At 42.5% G+C, this 17,275-nt stretch overlaps 1 protein-coding gene across 7 annotated transcripts in view; it reads right to left on the bottom strand.

Moving 5' to 3' along the window:
* Positions 1-17,275, bottom strand: part of CARS2 (cysteinyl-tRNA synthetase 2, mitochondrial) — a 38,568-nt gene that overhangs the window by 10,484 nt on the left and 10,809 nt on the right. For 5 of the 7 annotated variants that reach the window (XM_074859279.1, XM_074859282.1, XM_074859281.1 and 2 more), the window contains 5 exons: positions 16,382-16,511; positions 13,486-13,619; positions 9,121-9,188; positions 6,382-6,448; positions 682-820 (listed from right to left, as the gene is read on the bottom strand). In XM_074859279.1, the coding sequence (XP_074715380.1) occupies positions 682-820; positions 6,382-6,448; positions 9,121-9,188; positions 13,486-13,619; positions 16,382-16,511 (538 nt within the window). Of the gene's footprint in view, positions 1-681; positions 821-6,381; positions 6,449-9,120; positions 9,189-13,485; positions 13,620-14,475; positions 14,585-16,381; positions 16,512-17,275 lie in introns of those variants that run through there. The other 2 variants (XM_074859280.1, XM_074859286.1) reach the window with 2 other exon arrangements.

The following is a 17,275-nucleotide window of genomic DNA, read 5'->3' as shown; positions in this document are numbered from 1 at the left end:
CTGCACATAGATTGCTTCAGGGCACTCAACATCCCTCCTACCCGGACTCCAGAACACTGCACTTTGTATTCTCAGCTTTGCACCCAACACGCAGCACGTCTCTCTCCTGGAAGATGATCTGGTTTTCCTAAGGGACTCCAAAGGAGATTCTCCTCGTCACTGTCAGAGCCACAACCATAATTTTGTCTGTCCCTCTGACATCTCTGCCCCTGGCCAGTTCCTTAGCAACCCCTTCTCTCCTCTGCTGCATGCCACAGTGCCAGCCAGCTTGATTACAGGCTCACATGCCTAAGGTGTATTACTTCCCAGTCCTCGTCTTTTTCAGTCATTAATGTACAATTCTACTTACAAACCAGGCAGCCTCACAACTTCGGTCATAGCTCTGCCTTCTACACCACTCAAGAGGGGCAAAGATGCCTGTGTTAGGAAGGCACACTAGACAAATAACATGGATTTTAAAAATACAATGAACTAAGTGTAGCAGACTGCAAGGAAAAGCAGCTGACTAGAAAAAGAATTAAAAAAAAAAAGCTGCCCTTGGTGAGGGCTGGCAGGAAAGACTGCTTCTCAGTCCTCCTTCTTAAACAAAACTCAGAACACTATACTGCTCAGCCCTCTGAGCCTGTCAGCAAAATATTGCTCACATAATCACAGTCTTTAAGATACAGGAAGCGCACTTACCTTTCCCACAGTATGTCCTCTCTAACAGGGTCACATACCAGCTGTCCTTTTATATAAGCATCTGCATCTCTAATAAATGAGGAGACTGCTTGAAGAAGGTGCTTTGCATCATCCATGCTCTCATCACTAAATTCTACTGCTAAGAAAAAAAATATTATTTGGGCATTATGATAGAGATGATGTTGTCTGTCATACATAGGAACAACACTCTGAGACCAAGTCATTCCAGGAAAAGTTTATTATTATTTCTCATAGCAAACTTTTCTTACAATTAATTGCACATTTAATAAAAAACTCTGTTGTTCATGAGCACTAGGTGAATTAAACCAATATAAAAGACAATCATTACATATGACAAAGTATAATCTACTGGAGAGGTATCAGACTGATTCAAAAAGTGTCTGGAAGCTAACTGAAGCAATAGCTACTTGACTTTTTTTTTTTTTTTCATTATTGAATTTTGCTGTGAGGTTATTACTCCAAAGCATTTGGACTGGATATATTTCTAAGCATCCCCCCCAGATTTAAGCTGGCACGACATACCTTCGATCTCACCTCTAACTTTGTTCCTATTCTAATTTAGGTAGACACAAACTGTATTTGGAGACCTCCAAAAGAGACCTAACCCTGATCACTGACTCTGTGAGGAATACAGGCACTTACAGTTAAAGGGCTGCTTCATCAGCACCTAAAATCTAAATGGATCTAAAATTTTGCAGTCTAGATTCTGCACTAGATATACAATTCCCTCACACTATCAAAGCTAAATTGACCATATCAAAGGTAACTATTAGAGAAAATACAAATTGCTTAAACTCGTAAGGGCATGTCTGGGATGGGATTCATCACACCCAACTTACACACTTACATCTAAGCCTCTTAGCTTCTTACAGTCACTGGAAAGAAAGATAAAACCTGAAGGTAAATAATTCATTGCATCCTAAGCAGAGCTCTGCTTTATGATGAGATCTCCTAATCCCACAGTGCTTCTCTTCCACCAACTGGTAAGACGACATTAGCCCCTGCACAAACATGGCATCCGTGCACATGGACACCATCTCTGCACTCAGCGGGACTCCAGCTTCAGCAGGCAACTGTGCTTTGGGAACTATCAGCATCCACTTCTGCTGGTGTAGGGTTAAGCAGGCTCCTCTGGCCTTGCCTGCACCCTCAGAAGTGCAGGTGCTGGACTGGCCCCGTCACACTTACTGTGAGCTGCCATCAGCAGGAGGCAATTTTTTTATTTGTACAGTAACGCACAATTTTCTGTAGAAGAGCACTCAGGACCCACACAAGACAGCTCACCCGACTCTGGTGGAAGTTGTGTCCACCAAGGACAGGCCTAAGTTTAAATGCACCCCTTTCCACAATATCACACCAGAGTTGATTACTTGAATCAAAGCACCATTCGTAGTCAGTGCAGTACTGCTTCATTATTTTATGCCTGACCTGTGCACTAAGGTACATCCAAACTACAGCTTGCAGCGTATTCCTAATATCAACACCAAGCATCACATGTAGTTTCCACAGCAATCTCACCCCTGGTCCCCCACACATCACAGCCAACTGCTTTGTGCAATTACCCTGTGCTGCCCAGACATATCGACTCTTTAAAGCAGACAGTCTGAGCAAGGGGACAGATCTAAGAGGGCAGAAGCAGCCAGATATGAGACCTGATCTCTGTTCCATTAGCCTAAATCCCAAAGAAGCCTAACTGTTTAAACAGACTTCTGTAGGATTTATCCCAGTATAACTAAGTCATGAGTCTGGACCTGTATTTGTCAGATTTTCTGCTTGTGTGTAATTAAAAATCTGCATTGCCGTCTCATTAACACTGGTTTTAAAATTAAGCTTTACTCAGTTTAAAAAAAAAACAAACTATGTACAGACTTTTAGAAAACAGTGGATATAAATGACCTTTTTCAAGATCTAAGATTACTCAACTGATTACCCTGGTTACAGGAACTCCACGAGGAATACTCGATGAAAGTTCATTCTGATGAAGCCTGCTTTGATTAAAGCCATTCTTCTTCCCCGATTCACGGCATTCTCCTAAACCACCGCCTGCAGGCACTGCAAACCCACAGCGTGGCACAGACAAGCCTGTCTCTATCAGTCTTTCACCATACTCCCTACTCCTTCCCTCCTTTGCCACTGAGGGCATCATCAAATTACAAAACATATGTTTATTAGCACCAGCAAGTAATTGAAGACCAGAGGGACCAAAATGTTACACTTCACTCGGGTTCACAAAATCACTGGAGCGGTTCTGGTGACCAGGAGAGCATTCTGGGGACAGAGTCCCACTGCCTGAAGCAGACTCACAGCCCCTCCACCTAACTGCATAAAGCAAAGCCCCTGCTGATGAGATGCAGGAGGATAAGCTGCGTCTCACAACACAGTCTCATGGGGCCTCAGAGACAGTATCTCTCCTTTTAAGCTGCACCCAGAAGCCGCCTAGCAGGCACGCTGGTGGCGGGGCACCATGCTGCTGCCTGTGGCACCTAGGAAAGATCTCTTCCCAACAGCCCCAGGTGGGCTGAAGGGTGGTGATTCCATCCAAGAAGGGGACAGCCAGAGGCACCAGCCAAAGCAGAAGGCCCGGATCACCACCACCGCCCCCAGCGCTCAGCTCAACCCTGAGCAGCTTTGCCCCACACCAGCCTGAGCAACGAGAGGGGGCAATGGAGCAGAGGGACCCCCTGCAGAGACACGTTATAGAATGGTGATGTCCTGCATCAAAACCTCTTCCTCTGACTTTTCTCCTCTTCCCCAGAAGCAAGGCAACCAGCTTTATCCTCCCTGGGACAGTAACCCCACAGGAGAGGGCCCCCACTCCCATGAAACACACGCACCTCCTGCCCCTGAAGTCATGTTTGTCCCCAGGTGCCCATCAGCACACACACAGGCAGGGGGTAGCCCAGACCACAGGAAAGGCCCATTCAGAGCCCAAGACTCACGTAAACCACAGCACCAAGCATGAGCCATTCCCAACAGTCAGGCATTGCCCTCATCCACATGCCTACGAAGATCTTTTACAGGCTCGGTCCAATGAGCATGGTAACATCACCCAATCTCCCAAACCTGGATTTTATCCAATACAAAAGGCTCTCCTTCACAGGCAGGGATGGCAGGAACCATCACCAACAGGTTTAGGCTATAAAAAACATTTTAGGAACAAACAGAAGGTGCTTGGGATCTCACTTCTAATAAAAATACTTAGAAAGCAGACAGCAAGACACAAAGGAGTGTAGTAAACTTATCTTTAGACCAAAGTGAATTGAAAGCAGGGAGATAAACTAACAGGCTGCACAGTAAATACCTGGCTCAGCAGGGACTGACTCTGGCAGCAAATAACTGCACCCTACCCCATAAGGTGGAGGTGGCAAGCACAGCAGACCTTCGAGCAATCCTTATCTGCCAGCTGGTTTACTGGCACTATAGTCTGACATACCACCACCACAGCATTTCATCAAAGCCACATATATTTGCACAGGTAGCCCTCTGTTTTTATCACAGGAAGGTGTTTAACCTAGAAATAAGGCCCAAAAAAGGGTCACATCCTTCTTGCAGAGGTCCAAATGCAGCCAGCTAACATGCAGCAGACAAGGCACGAGGCAGCCCTCCGCTGCAGGGCTCCAGTGCCATTCCTTGCCCTGAGGCAAGCTTAGAAATTGCTAGCCATTTGGCTTGTTTTCAGGAAAAACATATATATATGGTAGTGTTGTAGGGGTTAGCCTTTTTTCTTCTTTTGTTTTAAATACACATCTGTTCGAGGCTCCCAAGTGCCCCCAGCTGCAGCTGGGGAGCCATTCATGTGTGCACAACCTATTTCATCTCCTAACAGAGACCCAGAGGAAACAGCCAGGTGTGCCACCATCCTGCAGCATCACCTCGAAACAGCCAGGCATACCACCATCCCACCGCCTCAAGCCACGGTGGCAGTGCTCCTCACCGCCTGTCCCCTCTTCTGCTCCAAACAGGGGCTTGCTCTGCAGACCTCCCACCTGGATCCTCTCCTCCCTTCCTACCACGGTGGAGGTTGGCAGTTAATAACCAGCAGTCTCTTTACTACCCCATGCTTCAGAATATTTCAGGGATACATGGCATTCTCAATGCCTTCAGCTGCTTTAGGAGAGGGAGGCTTCACCAGGAACACCAGACGGGTGGCTCCTGCAAGCAGCTAGAGGTATTAACAAGCAAAAAGCCTTCTCAGTCCAATGACTGCACGCTGACAGATGATAGCAAAGCCAGAGAGCCTTAATCATGCCAGCTCTCCCAGTCACACTGCTAGAGGTGCTTTATCTGAGGCAACTACAGGACCACTGAAGTAATGCAGCGGGTGTTGCCCTGTGCTCCACCATCCCCATACCATGCCAAGACAGCCAACAAGCCAGATGACCCAGCAGTGGTTACGGAATTACCATTTGCTTTTTGACAGGCCGCAATAAACTGGTAAAAACTCTATCCATATGAAAACCTCTTCCAGTTCAAAGTAGCCTTTGTCTGCTGGAAACACCACGTATAGACAGGTGTCCTGGTTTTGGCTTAATTTTCTTCCTAGTAGCTGGTGCAGTGCTGTGTTTTAGATTTAGTACGAGGATAATGTTGGTAACACACTGATGTTCTAGTTGTTGCTAAGTAGCATTTATCCCAAGTTAAGGATTCTTCCGTTTGCCACGCGCTGCCAGCAAGGAGGTGCACAAGAAGCTGGGAGGGAGCATGTCCAGGACAGCTGACCCGAACTAGCCAAAGGGATCTTCCATATCATAGAGCATCATGCTCCGTATATAAGCTGGCGAGAGTTGGCTGGGAGGGGTGGATTGCTGCTTGGGCATCAGTCAGCGGGTGGTGAGCAGTTGCATCGTGCATCACTTGTCTTTTCTTGGGTTTTATTTCTCTCTCTTTTTGTTATCTTCCTTTTCATTACTATTATTATATTTTGTTATTATTATTGTTAGTATTACATTTTATTTTAATTATCAAACTGTTCTTATCTCAACCTGCAAGTTTTACTTTTTTTTTTTCCAGATCTCCCCCCCATCCCACTGGGAGGGGGAAGGAGTGCGCTAGTGGTTGCGTGGTGCTTAGTTGTTGGCTGGGGTTAAACCACGACAACAGGGGAGCTGACAACAGCTCCAACGCCTGTCCCCACCACCAGTCTGCCAGGCTAAGATGATCATTGTTATCAGGTGCTCGTGTAAGCAAGCTGCACTGCACCACAGAACTGCCTGAACACTCAGTAACTCCACGGGACAAAAAATGATAACACAGCAGGGAGATAAAAAGTTATTAGCAAGCCCTTGTCATACCCTACGGGAATGTAAGGCAAAGCTCTACCTAGACACATCTCCAAAAACAGCTGATCGTGACTGAAATGTAAGTGACTGCAACAGATGCAAATCAGATATGGAGGTAATTCATTAATTGAAGGTGCAATTAATTGAGAGTTGCAATTAACTGCATCTCAGGAAGGTATTTAGAAGAATGGTTACATACTGTGCTCAGTAAAGATGCATTTCTAAGCGAAAGCCGAAGAGCAGCCCCGCAGAGCGCCACCAACATTTCCACATACCAGAGGGGAAAGGAGAGGCACCATGGGGAGAGCCCACTCCACCACTGCACCCCTGCCCTGCCAGCTTGGCAAGCGTGTGGGGAAAGCCGTGCATATCTCAACAAAAAAGTGGTTTTTTTCCTTACCTGAGCTGTATCTGCTGCGCAAACAAAACATCCTGAATTGATCCGATGAAAATTTCTTCAAGAAATCCTAAACTCCACCCACAAAAAATACAGCTTTAGTTTTATACCAAACCATTTCTTCAGTTGTTCCACCCCCTTACATTAGTTTCACATCTTATTTCAGACAAATTAACATGACAAATAACCCATCTTTGTAGTTTAAGATAGGCGTAAAGCTTTAAACTATAACATTGGTTTAAAGTCTAAACTCAAAAAAAAATTCTAATTCCATGTAAGATAGATGTGCATACATATATACAAGATATAAATATACACACAATGTAAACATAAGACAGTGAAAAGTACTTTGTAATTGTGATTAAACACACACTGTATAAAGACCTTTGCAAAAAAAACCAAACTGAAATTACCAGACTAAGATTGGGATACAAGTTTACAGGAAAGGACAGCTGAGTTTTGCAAACTTTATGAAAAAACAGAAAGGTTTCTTGAGAAAGAAAATAAGTGTACTTTTTCTGCAGGACTAGAATATGAAGAAAAACAGGGAGTGAACAGAAAGCCTTTTTTCTTTTAATATTCCTAGAATTTATTGGTGTTAATTATGAAACCTCATTAATTTCACCCTAATATTTATCTAGCTTACAAATAATTTACTACAGTAAATAATTAGTATTACTACTAGTGTAATTAATTTATACTAATAGTATAAAGAACTATTTAAATGCTTGGAAGGTACACTGATCAATCACTTCTAACTCTGCTCTCAGCAACGCTGGACACCGTGGCACATTAACTGTGAACACTGCATTCCTGCCTTTTTTTTTTTTAATCTGCAAATTGATGATGGTAAGTTTGTAACACTGAAGTGCCACTGAAATAGAAAATCATAAAGAAAAGTCAGTACATGTGAGAAAATATGGAAAGTGTCATCTGCTTAAAGATGCACATTTCGAAATTTAGCTTCTGCTACCAGACTAAACCAGCCCGAACACTGAAGGTAGCAAAGCATCAGCAATGTGCTGCCTCTCGAGTGAAAATAGAAATAATTGAGGCAATCAGGGCAAGCTAAATCAAGAAATAGACAGTGATACTCCTTATTTTGGTGGGTGGGTTTTTTGGGGTTTATTTTAAATCAACTCTATATAACTGAGTGTACCCAACGTGCCCAGAAGCTTTACGCTAATATACAGGAGGCAGAATGAGTAAAGTACGGAAATAAATCCGTATTTGGGAAAGGACTATCCAAACTGGAAAAAACAATTCTGCATTTTGTTAAAAACAGTACAGAGTAAGTATCACAGCTCTTTCAAAACAAGCTGCTCAGCCATGCGTTATTGTAACGCGCTTGATTTTGGGGACCAGAATTAATACTATTTAAAAAAAAATAAAAAATAAAAAATAAAAATCAGAGAAGGGGAGACTAGGGGGAGGGAAAACAGAGCAGCTGGATGCAGAGCGATGGCTGCCAGCAGGACCAAGGGAAGGTCCCGGACAGGCCTCCCCTCTTTTGGAGCTGCATAAAAACTTCCATGTAGGGCTTAACTTTCAAAATGCAGGAAGGCTGTACGGGAATAATTTTCTTTCACTGAACTGAAAATAGCTTACAGGGAAGGATTAGTACTTGTTAGCTGTGTCTAAGGGCAGAAATTAAAAGCAGTGACCAACAAGGGAAGAGGGACAGGGCTGAAGTTTTTGTTTTCTCAACACAAAGAAGTCCCACCACAGATGTGGAGGGGAACGTTTTTATACATTATTTTTAACTGCATACATTGCATTTGTGGTCATTTCTCCAGCCTGTCCACAATGTCTGCTGAGATTTGGTAAGTTTCTGCAAAAATTGTGAGCAACAGGTAATATTCCTGGGGGACACAGGGCTTAACTGTACCTAGACAGCATCAGGAGAATTAAGAATAAAGCAGCTCATATTGAACTCCTTTTTAAAGGGATTTTAATTAAGTCTTCCAAGAGGGCAAAGGGGAACATATGTGCTGAAACAGCTTCTCAGGCTTTGTCTAAAGGAAGGAAATTACCCACTTCTAGCAATAGGTGTCAGTCATCACAGGAGCCACCCTAGTGCCAAGCACAGCTGTATCCCACATGCCTGGCAGAGAGACCCTGCTCTGGGCTACACCAAAAACTCTGGGACACAGTAAAACAGGACATATTCACATGGCTTGTGGGAACTAAAAGACAAAGCTCTCTGCGCATCAGCAAGGTCACAGTATAAAAATAAAGGGGAATACAAGAGACTCTGGCATAGTGTGGTTACAGGACACCCAATAGCTTCCTGACAAAATGCTGACACTATGTCCCATTTTACCTAAAGCAGAACAAGGAAAAACGTCTGCTCTTTTCTAAGTCCCAAAAGCATATGGACTATTAAGAGCAGACAGATGAGAACCCATCACTATAGAACAGAATCATTTAAGTTGGAAAAGACCCTTGAGATTGTCGAGTCCAACCATAAACCTATAATGCAGAAGCCTGGTATTGGGCACAAATGCTGCTCCAACAAACGCTCTCAGCAAAGCAAGATCCACGTTATAAGCAAACCTTGAGTCTGAGCAGGCTTCCTACATCCAGATCCACAATAACAGGTATGCCAGCACTAGAGAAACACTCTGCTTCAGGTCTTTTGCTGCAGCATAAGCACATACCCCAAAGTTTTCTCAAAAAGGGCTGTGATTAGTATTTACATATTACAAACATACATTGCTTCAATTCACAGAAATAGATTACCTTAATTGTTACATAGTTTTTTAATGACTTGGACATTTTTTCTTGACTTCCTTTAACATGCAAATGCCCTAGAAAAAAAAATAAATTAATCAGCATAAATGAGCATGCTTCTGAATGGGGAGTGAATGGGAAAGACTGCACTGAGACACTAAAAACGCTGGAGGCAGCACACGCTGTGATGGATATGTGCCAACCATTCCAGTGCAACATGTAACACTTTAACAGCTTTGCCTACAGTCCTGCACACCTCTCCATGCTCAACTTTCACCGAGCGAATTTTAAAACGCAAGAAAAAAAAATTAAAAAAAAAAAAATCACCACCATAAGCAGAGACATTAATAAGGAAAAAACAGTCTCCCCGCTCAGAATTGATAATAAACCAATAAAAACAAGAAAGCAAGCAAGCAAACACTTTTCAGTCTTCACAGAGAAGTACCTTACCTGTTACTCTTGACTTTTCAGAAATATCTTAAGACCTTTAAAGACTTTCCGGTGATCGCACATTACAATATTCTTGAAACTCAAACAATTTTCTGTACTTATTACTTGCTGGTGGCTGTCACACTATTTTTTAATCCAAAAGTTTATTGTGCCTTGGGTGTAAAATGAATTTTTTGCATATTCCCAATTTCTCCAGGCTTGGGAGACTAAGAAAAAGAAGGGGGAGGGAGTGATGTATCTATGATTATTAGTTTGAATTAGTTTATTTTGAAATGCTATCTCTGAGTCTTTCTAGAGCTTTCAATAGCTGCATGGACCATTGGTTTGCAGGGCTGTGGTACAGAAAAAAGGCAGTAACTATCTCCATCGCATTTAGGAGAGTATGCAGAGCTCGGCCTTCAGCAAAGTTCTGTCAAAGCAAGACAGGAAACAGGCAGTCTCAGGCTGTACACTCCCAGGCCTCGTCCATGCTAGCCACAGCACCACCGCTGATGGAAAACATCAATTATTCACAGCTCCAGAGAGGTGCCGAACACGTAGCCAATAAAAGACTACTCAGCACCATTTCAGAAATGTTAAAAACCTTAATTGGCTTCTCCTAATAAAAGAGTAATCCTGTAAGTTACTGAGCAGCCACAACTAACATGCAATTTTCAGGCACTTCATGACCTGCAGAATCCAGTACTTAATCGTATTTAGAGGCAGATTATTAAGCATGAATTTTTCTTACTCTTTAATACCACATCAGTGCTCTGCATTCTTTCAGATTTGGCAGTCCAGTGCTACCAATGGCTCAGAGTGCTCCACAAGGACAACACATGATCACACTTCTGCTTTTACAGGTTGTGGCAGAGGTGGCATTTCTTGCTCTGCAGCCCAAGCAGCTGTCTGAATTTTGTGCTACTCTGCACAGCACTGCTTTTGCAGCCTTACCTGGAACCCCCTCTCTTCCACAAACAGATAAAATCCCCATTACACTTGTCTGGATACAAAAGCAACATGCTCAGGTCTGGTAAACGGACACAAAAAGCATCTGGTTTCACTTCTTCGCTATTTCTGACAATGATTCAAAGCAGCAGGGATTCTCCATAAAAAAGGCTACCTATGGTCCCATCCTGACCACCTGGAAATTTAAGTTTGCACAACACACTCTGTGGAGAGTAGGAAAGAAATCAAGAGGTCTATTGGTACAGATCCAGCTACAGCAGAAATCTACAATCAAACCAAAATCTCATTTTCATCATATTTGTCCTGATTCCTAGCAGGCGAGGGCATTTTCACTACTGCACAGTTAAACTCAGGGCCTTCAATAAGAACATTCAGGCTGTCAGAGGCATCAGACACCTGCAGCTCCTACCACTCAGGTAAAACCCCACAGACAAACTTCTCGTGGAAGAAGGGGAAGAGCCTGGGTACAATTATTATTTTTTTTCTTTTGCAAAGGTGTCTAAATATTGACTTAACTTTAGGCAGTCAAGCTTAAAATAGTTTGATTGTGTTTTCCTAACAAGGTACAGGTAACATCTGAATTTGAAATAATATTCCTCTTTAAGAGTTTCAGCACTTAGAATGATTTCATTAAAGAATCACAAAGTACAAGGTTTTTCATAACTTTGGCTTGGCGCTCTTCCCAGAGTACAAGTAGTCTAAAAATAAAGTCCTTATAAGAAGATTTATCCCCAGTGCAGGGCTTTTCTTCCTCTAATGGGGATTGCTCCTCCAGTTCTGAGCCTGCTAAAATTCTGAAGTCTGTTACCAGAATAAATTGTTTCTGAAGCTGATTCATCTGCCCTAAATAATTCACACTATCATCCTCCAGCAAAATTTTTTGACTTAATGAATGTAATCTGTCAGCTCCTAGAGAACCTCAGTGTACAAATTGCCCTTGGAATTAAGTTCGGGGTTTTTTTTGTTTTGTTTTTTTGGTTTTTTTCCCCAGAAAAATGTGCTCCTCTTTATTTAGTTAGTTTCAAAGAATATTTTCCCCTACAGTTTCAATTACAAGCTTAAAAAGTCAGATACAGTGGTTTTCAGCAGAAGGCTCCACCTGGCAGCAACCAGTGCATCTCAGTGGAAGCACAGAGAATTCCCCAGCATTTCAGGAACAAAACACACCCTGGAGGATGCACCAGCCTCTGGGTAATTGCTATTGATTCACAATAGGCTCTACACTGGGAACAGAAACTAGAAATCAATATTCATCCCATACAGTAGAAATATATATAAAAAAAGAAAAGCTCAAGTAATTCTCAGAGTGTAACACAGGCTTAACTCTGCAGCTCTCATACTCAGAGAAACAGCTCAAGGAGTTCACCAGGACATCTTGCACAAAGTACTGTTCAGCAAAAAAAGAGACTGTGGGCTTGAACCTGACTTCAGCTGACCATACTGAACCACCATTACTGCAACAGGAAGAACAAATTTCAAGGTTTCCATCAACAGCAACAGCGCTAGTACCATCAGACAACAATATAGCTCAAAGCACTGTACAGCACAAACTTCACTGAAGCACTGTCATGCAAAGTCAGCAAGGAGCAGTTCTACATAATGCCAGGCAGTATCATATGCTGAAGACCAAGCAAGTAAGACACTTTTGTACTGTTTAGTCAAGCATAGCCAGCGAGGTCACTCCTGGGGGAAGAGACAAGGTCTGTGACATATATGCACTACACCAAGTCACTCACACTCCATAGGAAAGCAGAGAGACACTGAAGTTGGTCAGAGCACTAGAGAAGGTTAAGGTACCAGTGATGAGATTCAATGTCTTCACTTTCCTACAGAGCCAAAAGGCAAGTGACTTGGTCTTTATGCAGCCCATAGATGTCAGACCTCCTTGTCTCTACCCACCAGCAACCTCACTGGCCATGCCTGACCAGAGTAGACCAAAGCATCTGACTCAATTGGTCTGCAGCACGAATCTTGTTTTTCATACCCATTACTAGATGTAATGCTGCTAGTGGATAAAAGACAGCTTCTCAGGAGAATTTAAAAAAAGTTACAGGTATGTGAATTGCAAGTCCAGAACATCCAGTGGTTGGCTGCTGCAGCAGAGCATCTGCCTGAAAGGCTTTCCTCAGATTTCAAACCATACAAAAAACATCCCAGCTCAGACAGTTCTCTGCAGGATCACAATTTTGTGAGCTTCGTTGGTTCAACAGTTCATGTATCTTAGCATTCTCTCCATTCTTATTTTCCAGTAGTACAGATGTCTTTTCTTATCATGACTAAAAAGCCTTTCACCATATTTACAAACACATGCTATTTTATTCTGCAGGCTACTGAAAACTTATTTTTAAGCCCACAAGCAACTGGTGCCAAAAGACGCTGGAGAACAAGACTGCCTTATTCTAACCTCAATACTTTTAAAATGTTACAATCAGCTACCTGCCCAGCTGCCACCTCCACTCCCTGCCTTCAGATGCTGCGGGTTCTGGTTCTAAGACAGCAGGAATTTCTGGTTTTAGGAGGACTACATAGACACATACAGAAAATACCAACTATCTTCACCTTCTTCCTGCAGGACTGTTACAGCCAAAATACAATTAAAAAAAAGAAAGCCTATCAAAGAGTACCCTCAAATTTTGAGGAAACTCAAATGAAAGGGAATGAGATTCTACAGGAAAAATTCTTCTTTCCACATTTTTAATTAGGAGTAAATGCTGTACATGGGCAATGCATATACTGTTATTATTTGCAGATTTCCTCAGATGAAATTCAGGAATATTTCACTGTAACTGTTTTATTAATACAGACACTCATTCTACAGTTTCCAGATTCACTCTCATTTATGTTTCTTCACTTAGTGAGGACAGGAACTTGGTCACTGTAGTAAAGCATCTGTTTTGATACCATACAAATGCCAAACCTAAAAATCCAAGCCATTATATTTGTACAGGCCTCTTGGGTGATTAATATTTTACTTACCAGAATGCAAAAAGTAATTCCCCCATTGTTCACACTGATGATACACCTCGCACTGTGCAATTTCATTTTCGTGATGAGGAAACGCAAGATCTATTCCACCGGTATGGATGTCCAGCTGCTTTCCAAACACTGCACTGTAACAATATTTTCCTGATCAGCAAGCAGAACACTACAAAAGCTTTTTGTAAAAAGAAATGCAGAAAAGAGTAAGATGAAACAACATAAGTTTAAGTGTACAATTTAATGACTGCAGTTTTAAAACATGACTTAAACCAAGACACAGATCTTGGATACCAAAACTGCAGCAGAACTATGGACAGGACCAGTATCTGCCCACAATTAATTCTCCTTAGTAGGAGCAATTATTTTTCTAACTTAAAGAATGGCCAGCAGGACATCTCCTTTCCTTGTTCTGTTACAGTTTCAGTATCATACAGCTGCTTTCATCTGCAAACCTAACAATTCCAAAGAGATGGACATTTCAGTAAATTTGGTATTACTATTCTCTATCTTGTACCTTTTCTGTAAGAATTCAGGCAATACTGTTCACAGACATAATAGAAAATGCTTACTCCTATATTGTTATAATGTCAGAAGAAAGTGTCAGTGCCTCTGATCTCCCAAGGCCACTCCTCTCATCTCAACAGCACTGCTGCATCAGTGCAGGTCACCCATGGGCTTGCACGCCACAGGCCTCTGCAAATACTGGTGGCTGGAAGTAATGTATTCAGGCAGCAGTAGGACAGATATAGATGCTTTCTGGTTAAACACCAGGAGTCAAGGCTGCTACACTCTGCCCACTGCTCCAGCAAGTCCCTGCTAGGTCATGCTGGGCAAGTTAATAACTTCATTTTGCCCATCTGTTAAACAAAGACAACACTTACCTGCTCAGAGGGAGGTAAATCAATGCTAACTGCCCAGAAACCAGTGACACTCAAGCTGGGTCTACACAAGCAGAAAATAAAAGGCAAACCCCACACACATGTGCACCTGTGCGTACAGACACATAGTCTTCCCATATGTCATGTTAAGAAGTTGCTCCTGGTAGCTCGCTAGATATTAATACTTCTGTCCCTTCTTGGGACAAAACACTCCGGTAACACCCTGCCTCACAATGGCTCTGCAGAAGCTGTTGGGTCACAGGAAGAAAAGAAAACGAGAAGAGAGGAGGGAATAAAGACTGGCTGTTGCCATTTCCAGCTGTCCCTCTGCTTCCTCCTGTTGGCTCCAAAACCAACTTCAGCATAGATCTTCCCAGGTGTGGCCCCAGCTCATGCCTTCCTTTGTGCCATGTACAGGAAAGCACAGGTCACTTGCCCTTTCCTCCAACAAAACCATTAAGAGCTGAAGAGAGGGGAGAGATGGATCTGCAAAACACTCAGGGGCAGGAGGAACATCCCATCTCCCCAGAAACTCCAGAGAGGAGATCAGACCTAAGTCACAGTTCCCTCCTCCAGGGCTGCATTAGAGACCAGTGCCCTTCTCATTCACCTTCACCAGGCACACTTCAAAGACTTTTCAAAACTAGTTCACCTAGCTTAAAGTGTTTTGAGATCTTTGGTGAAACAGACAGATAAGTAGGTATGGCTTAAAATGGGCCTTGGACAGCTGACTGGGACAGCAAAACGTTTTAGGTAACTCACCAAAATAAGCTCTCCATTTTTCACAGTCCAAGATCATTAACACTTATCTCTGCATGGGTCAACTCTTATTTACATGGCAGGAGCCTCAGCCAGCAGCAGTAAAATAAGTTCTTACAGAAAGAAATGCAGATTATAAACAGCACTGCATTAGCAGATAGGCCATTTTGTAATTGCTGTTTCTTACCTGTGCACTTCTGTCACAGGTTGCACTTCAAATACATTATGTTTTTGTGCACTTCAGTTGCTTTAAGAACTGTTTCACAATGTTGAAACGATTTACAGACAGAAAATCACCCTTATTAATGCTTTTCATAATCAGGTAGTAATGACTAACCACCCCAGATGCACCAGCAAAACATATGAAAGAGAAGCCTAAAGCATCCGTTTCATCTACTTTCAGCTTGGGTTGAAAACTTAAGTAAACAGGGCCAGATCTAAATAATTTGTTATTAGCTTCCAAAAAAAGATCTGAGACTAATGCAAAACTAAGTACCACTATCAATCTTCAAGGATAGAAGATTCAGAGTCTCTTTTTTAAATATACAAATTAATGGGTCATAAGTTAAAACAGTGCAGGACAAAGTACTACCATCCTGCGGAGAAAATAAAAGTCCAAATTAAGAGCAAATTAATTTAAACCAACTACAAGCAAAACACTACTACAGAAAATTCACATCATGCCCACAGAATATACTGCCACAAAGAAATCGGAATATTTGATACTGTGGCTGACTTTTAAAGAAAGCTGAATAACGCTTAGATGATTAGTATGAACATCCACAACTGCTGTTAAGTAAGCCAAGGCCAGCAAGATCTCATACGTTCGCTGGAGTCGGGATGGAATCCCATACCCTGCCCTCCTGACACAGCACTACGTGCTGAACTAGGTCTGATGGAGACTGCAAGAAGTGGAAGGGAGTCAAATGAAAGATGTACTATAACTTTCACTAAAACTTTGGTTACTCAGTTCAAGTTCAAAAGGCTTGCTAATCAACTGTGTGATCCTCCACAGCGTATTTTAAATACCCAAGTCTGTCTCAAGAGAAGGTGCCAAAACATAGCAAGGCAGCTACACCATTAAGGTGGAGCAGAGTCTGTTTGGACCACAAGTGACATCCCAAATCACACAAAGTATTCACATTAAAACTGATGCTTTCTACAGATCGAAAAAACCACTTCCAGTACTGCTGCTGCCATTGTACTGTGGCTGAAAACAAAAAACAGCTCTAGATTTAAAATCCAAGAAATATGACCTTGATATTGCGGAACACTCGATGTGCCATCCAGGTCTTCCTTTTCCCCAGGGAGAAGTCCAAGATAACTCTTGAGGTTTGGCAGCCTTCCACAGGGCAAAATCTTTACCATGCCGTTTATCAGTATCAACTGCCAAGAATAAGTGATTTGTTAATGGGATATGTCTCAAAGAAAAAAAATGAGCAAATGAAAGCAAGTGGAAATGTATCTTTAGTGAACTACTTTGATTTTAATCTCTTTCACTCAACTTCTCTTCCTGCAACTTTCCTCCCTTCCCCCTTATACAGGGTTTCCAGTTTCTCAGTCAAGCATTTGAGAGAAATAATAAGTTGAATTAGATTTCTGCAGGCTAAAAAGATGGATTCAAGATTCTTTAATACATCCTATGCTTTCAGTCCTTTTGGCCTTCTCTGGTTTCACATCATTCATTTAATTACTTATCAGCCAGTTTCCCAGGACAAGCAGATGGCACTGCAGCAGAAAAGGTAACAAAAGCAACCCAAACTGAAACCCAAGAACAAACCCCACAATTTTTGTCTGGGACACCAACAGTTTCTGGTTCAGATTCTATAAAACCAAGAAGAGCACAGAGACGAGAATCAAAACTATTCTTAGACACTAGTAGTTTTCCAGTACCATTTTCACCAATGGCTTCTCTACGAAGGTCTCCTCCCCAGCTATATTTTTTGCTTCCTTCACTACACAGCCAAGGAAGGATGCAGTCCTTTCTGCCACAGTACCACAGAGGACGGTTCATCACTGCTGGCCCCGAACCCCAGGTCAGACACGCACCACTCCCTCGCAGGAGCTACAGAACAGGGTTCTGGACTCTGCATTTTTTTGCCGACAAATACGTGACCTTGTATTTGACTGATGCAGAAAAATATACCTAT

The sequence above is a fragment of the Strix uralensis genome, chromosome 2, assembly GCF_047716275.1.
Source record: "Strix uralensis isolate ZFMK-TIS-50842 chromosome 2, bStrUra1, whole genome shotgun sequence".
Lineage (NCBI taxonomy): Eukaryota > Metazoa > Chordata > Aves > Strigiformes > Strigidae > Strix > Strix uralensis.
Note: the sequence above shows the minus strand (reverse complement) of the source record. Positions and strands in the feature narration are given on the sequence as shown.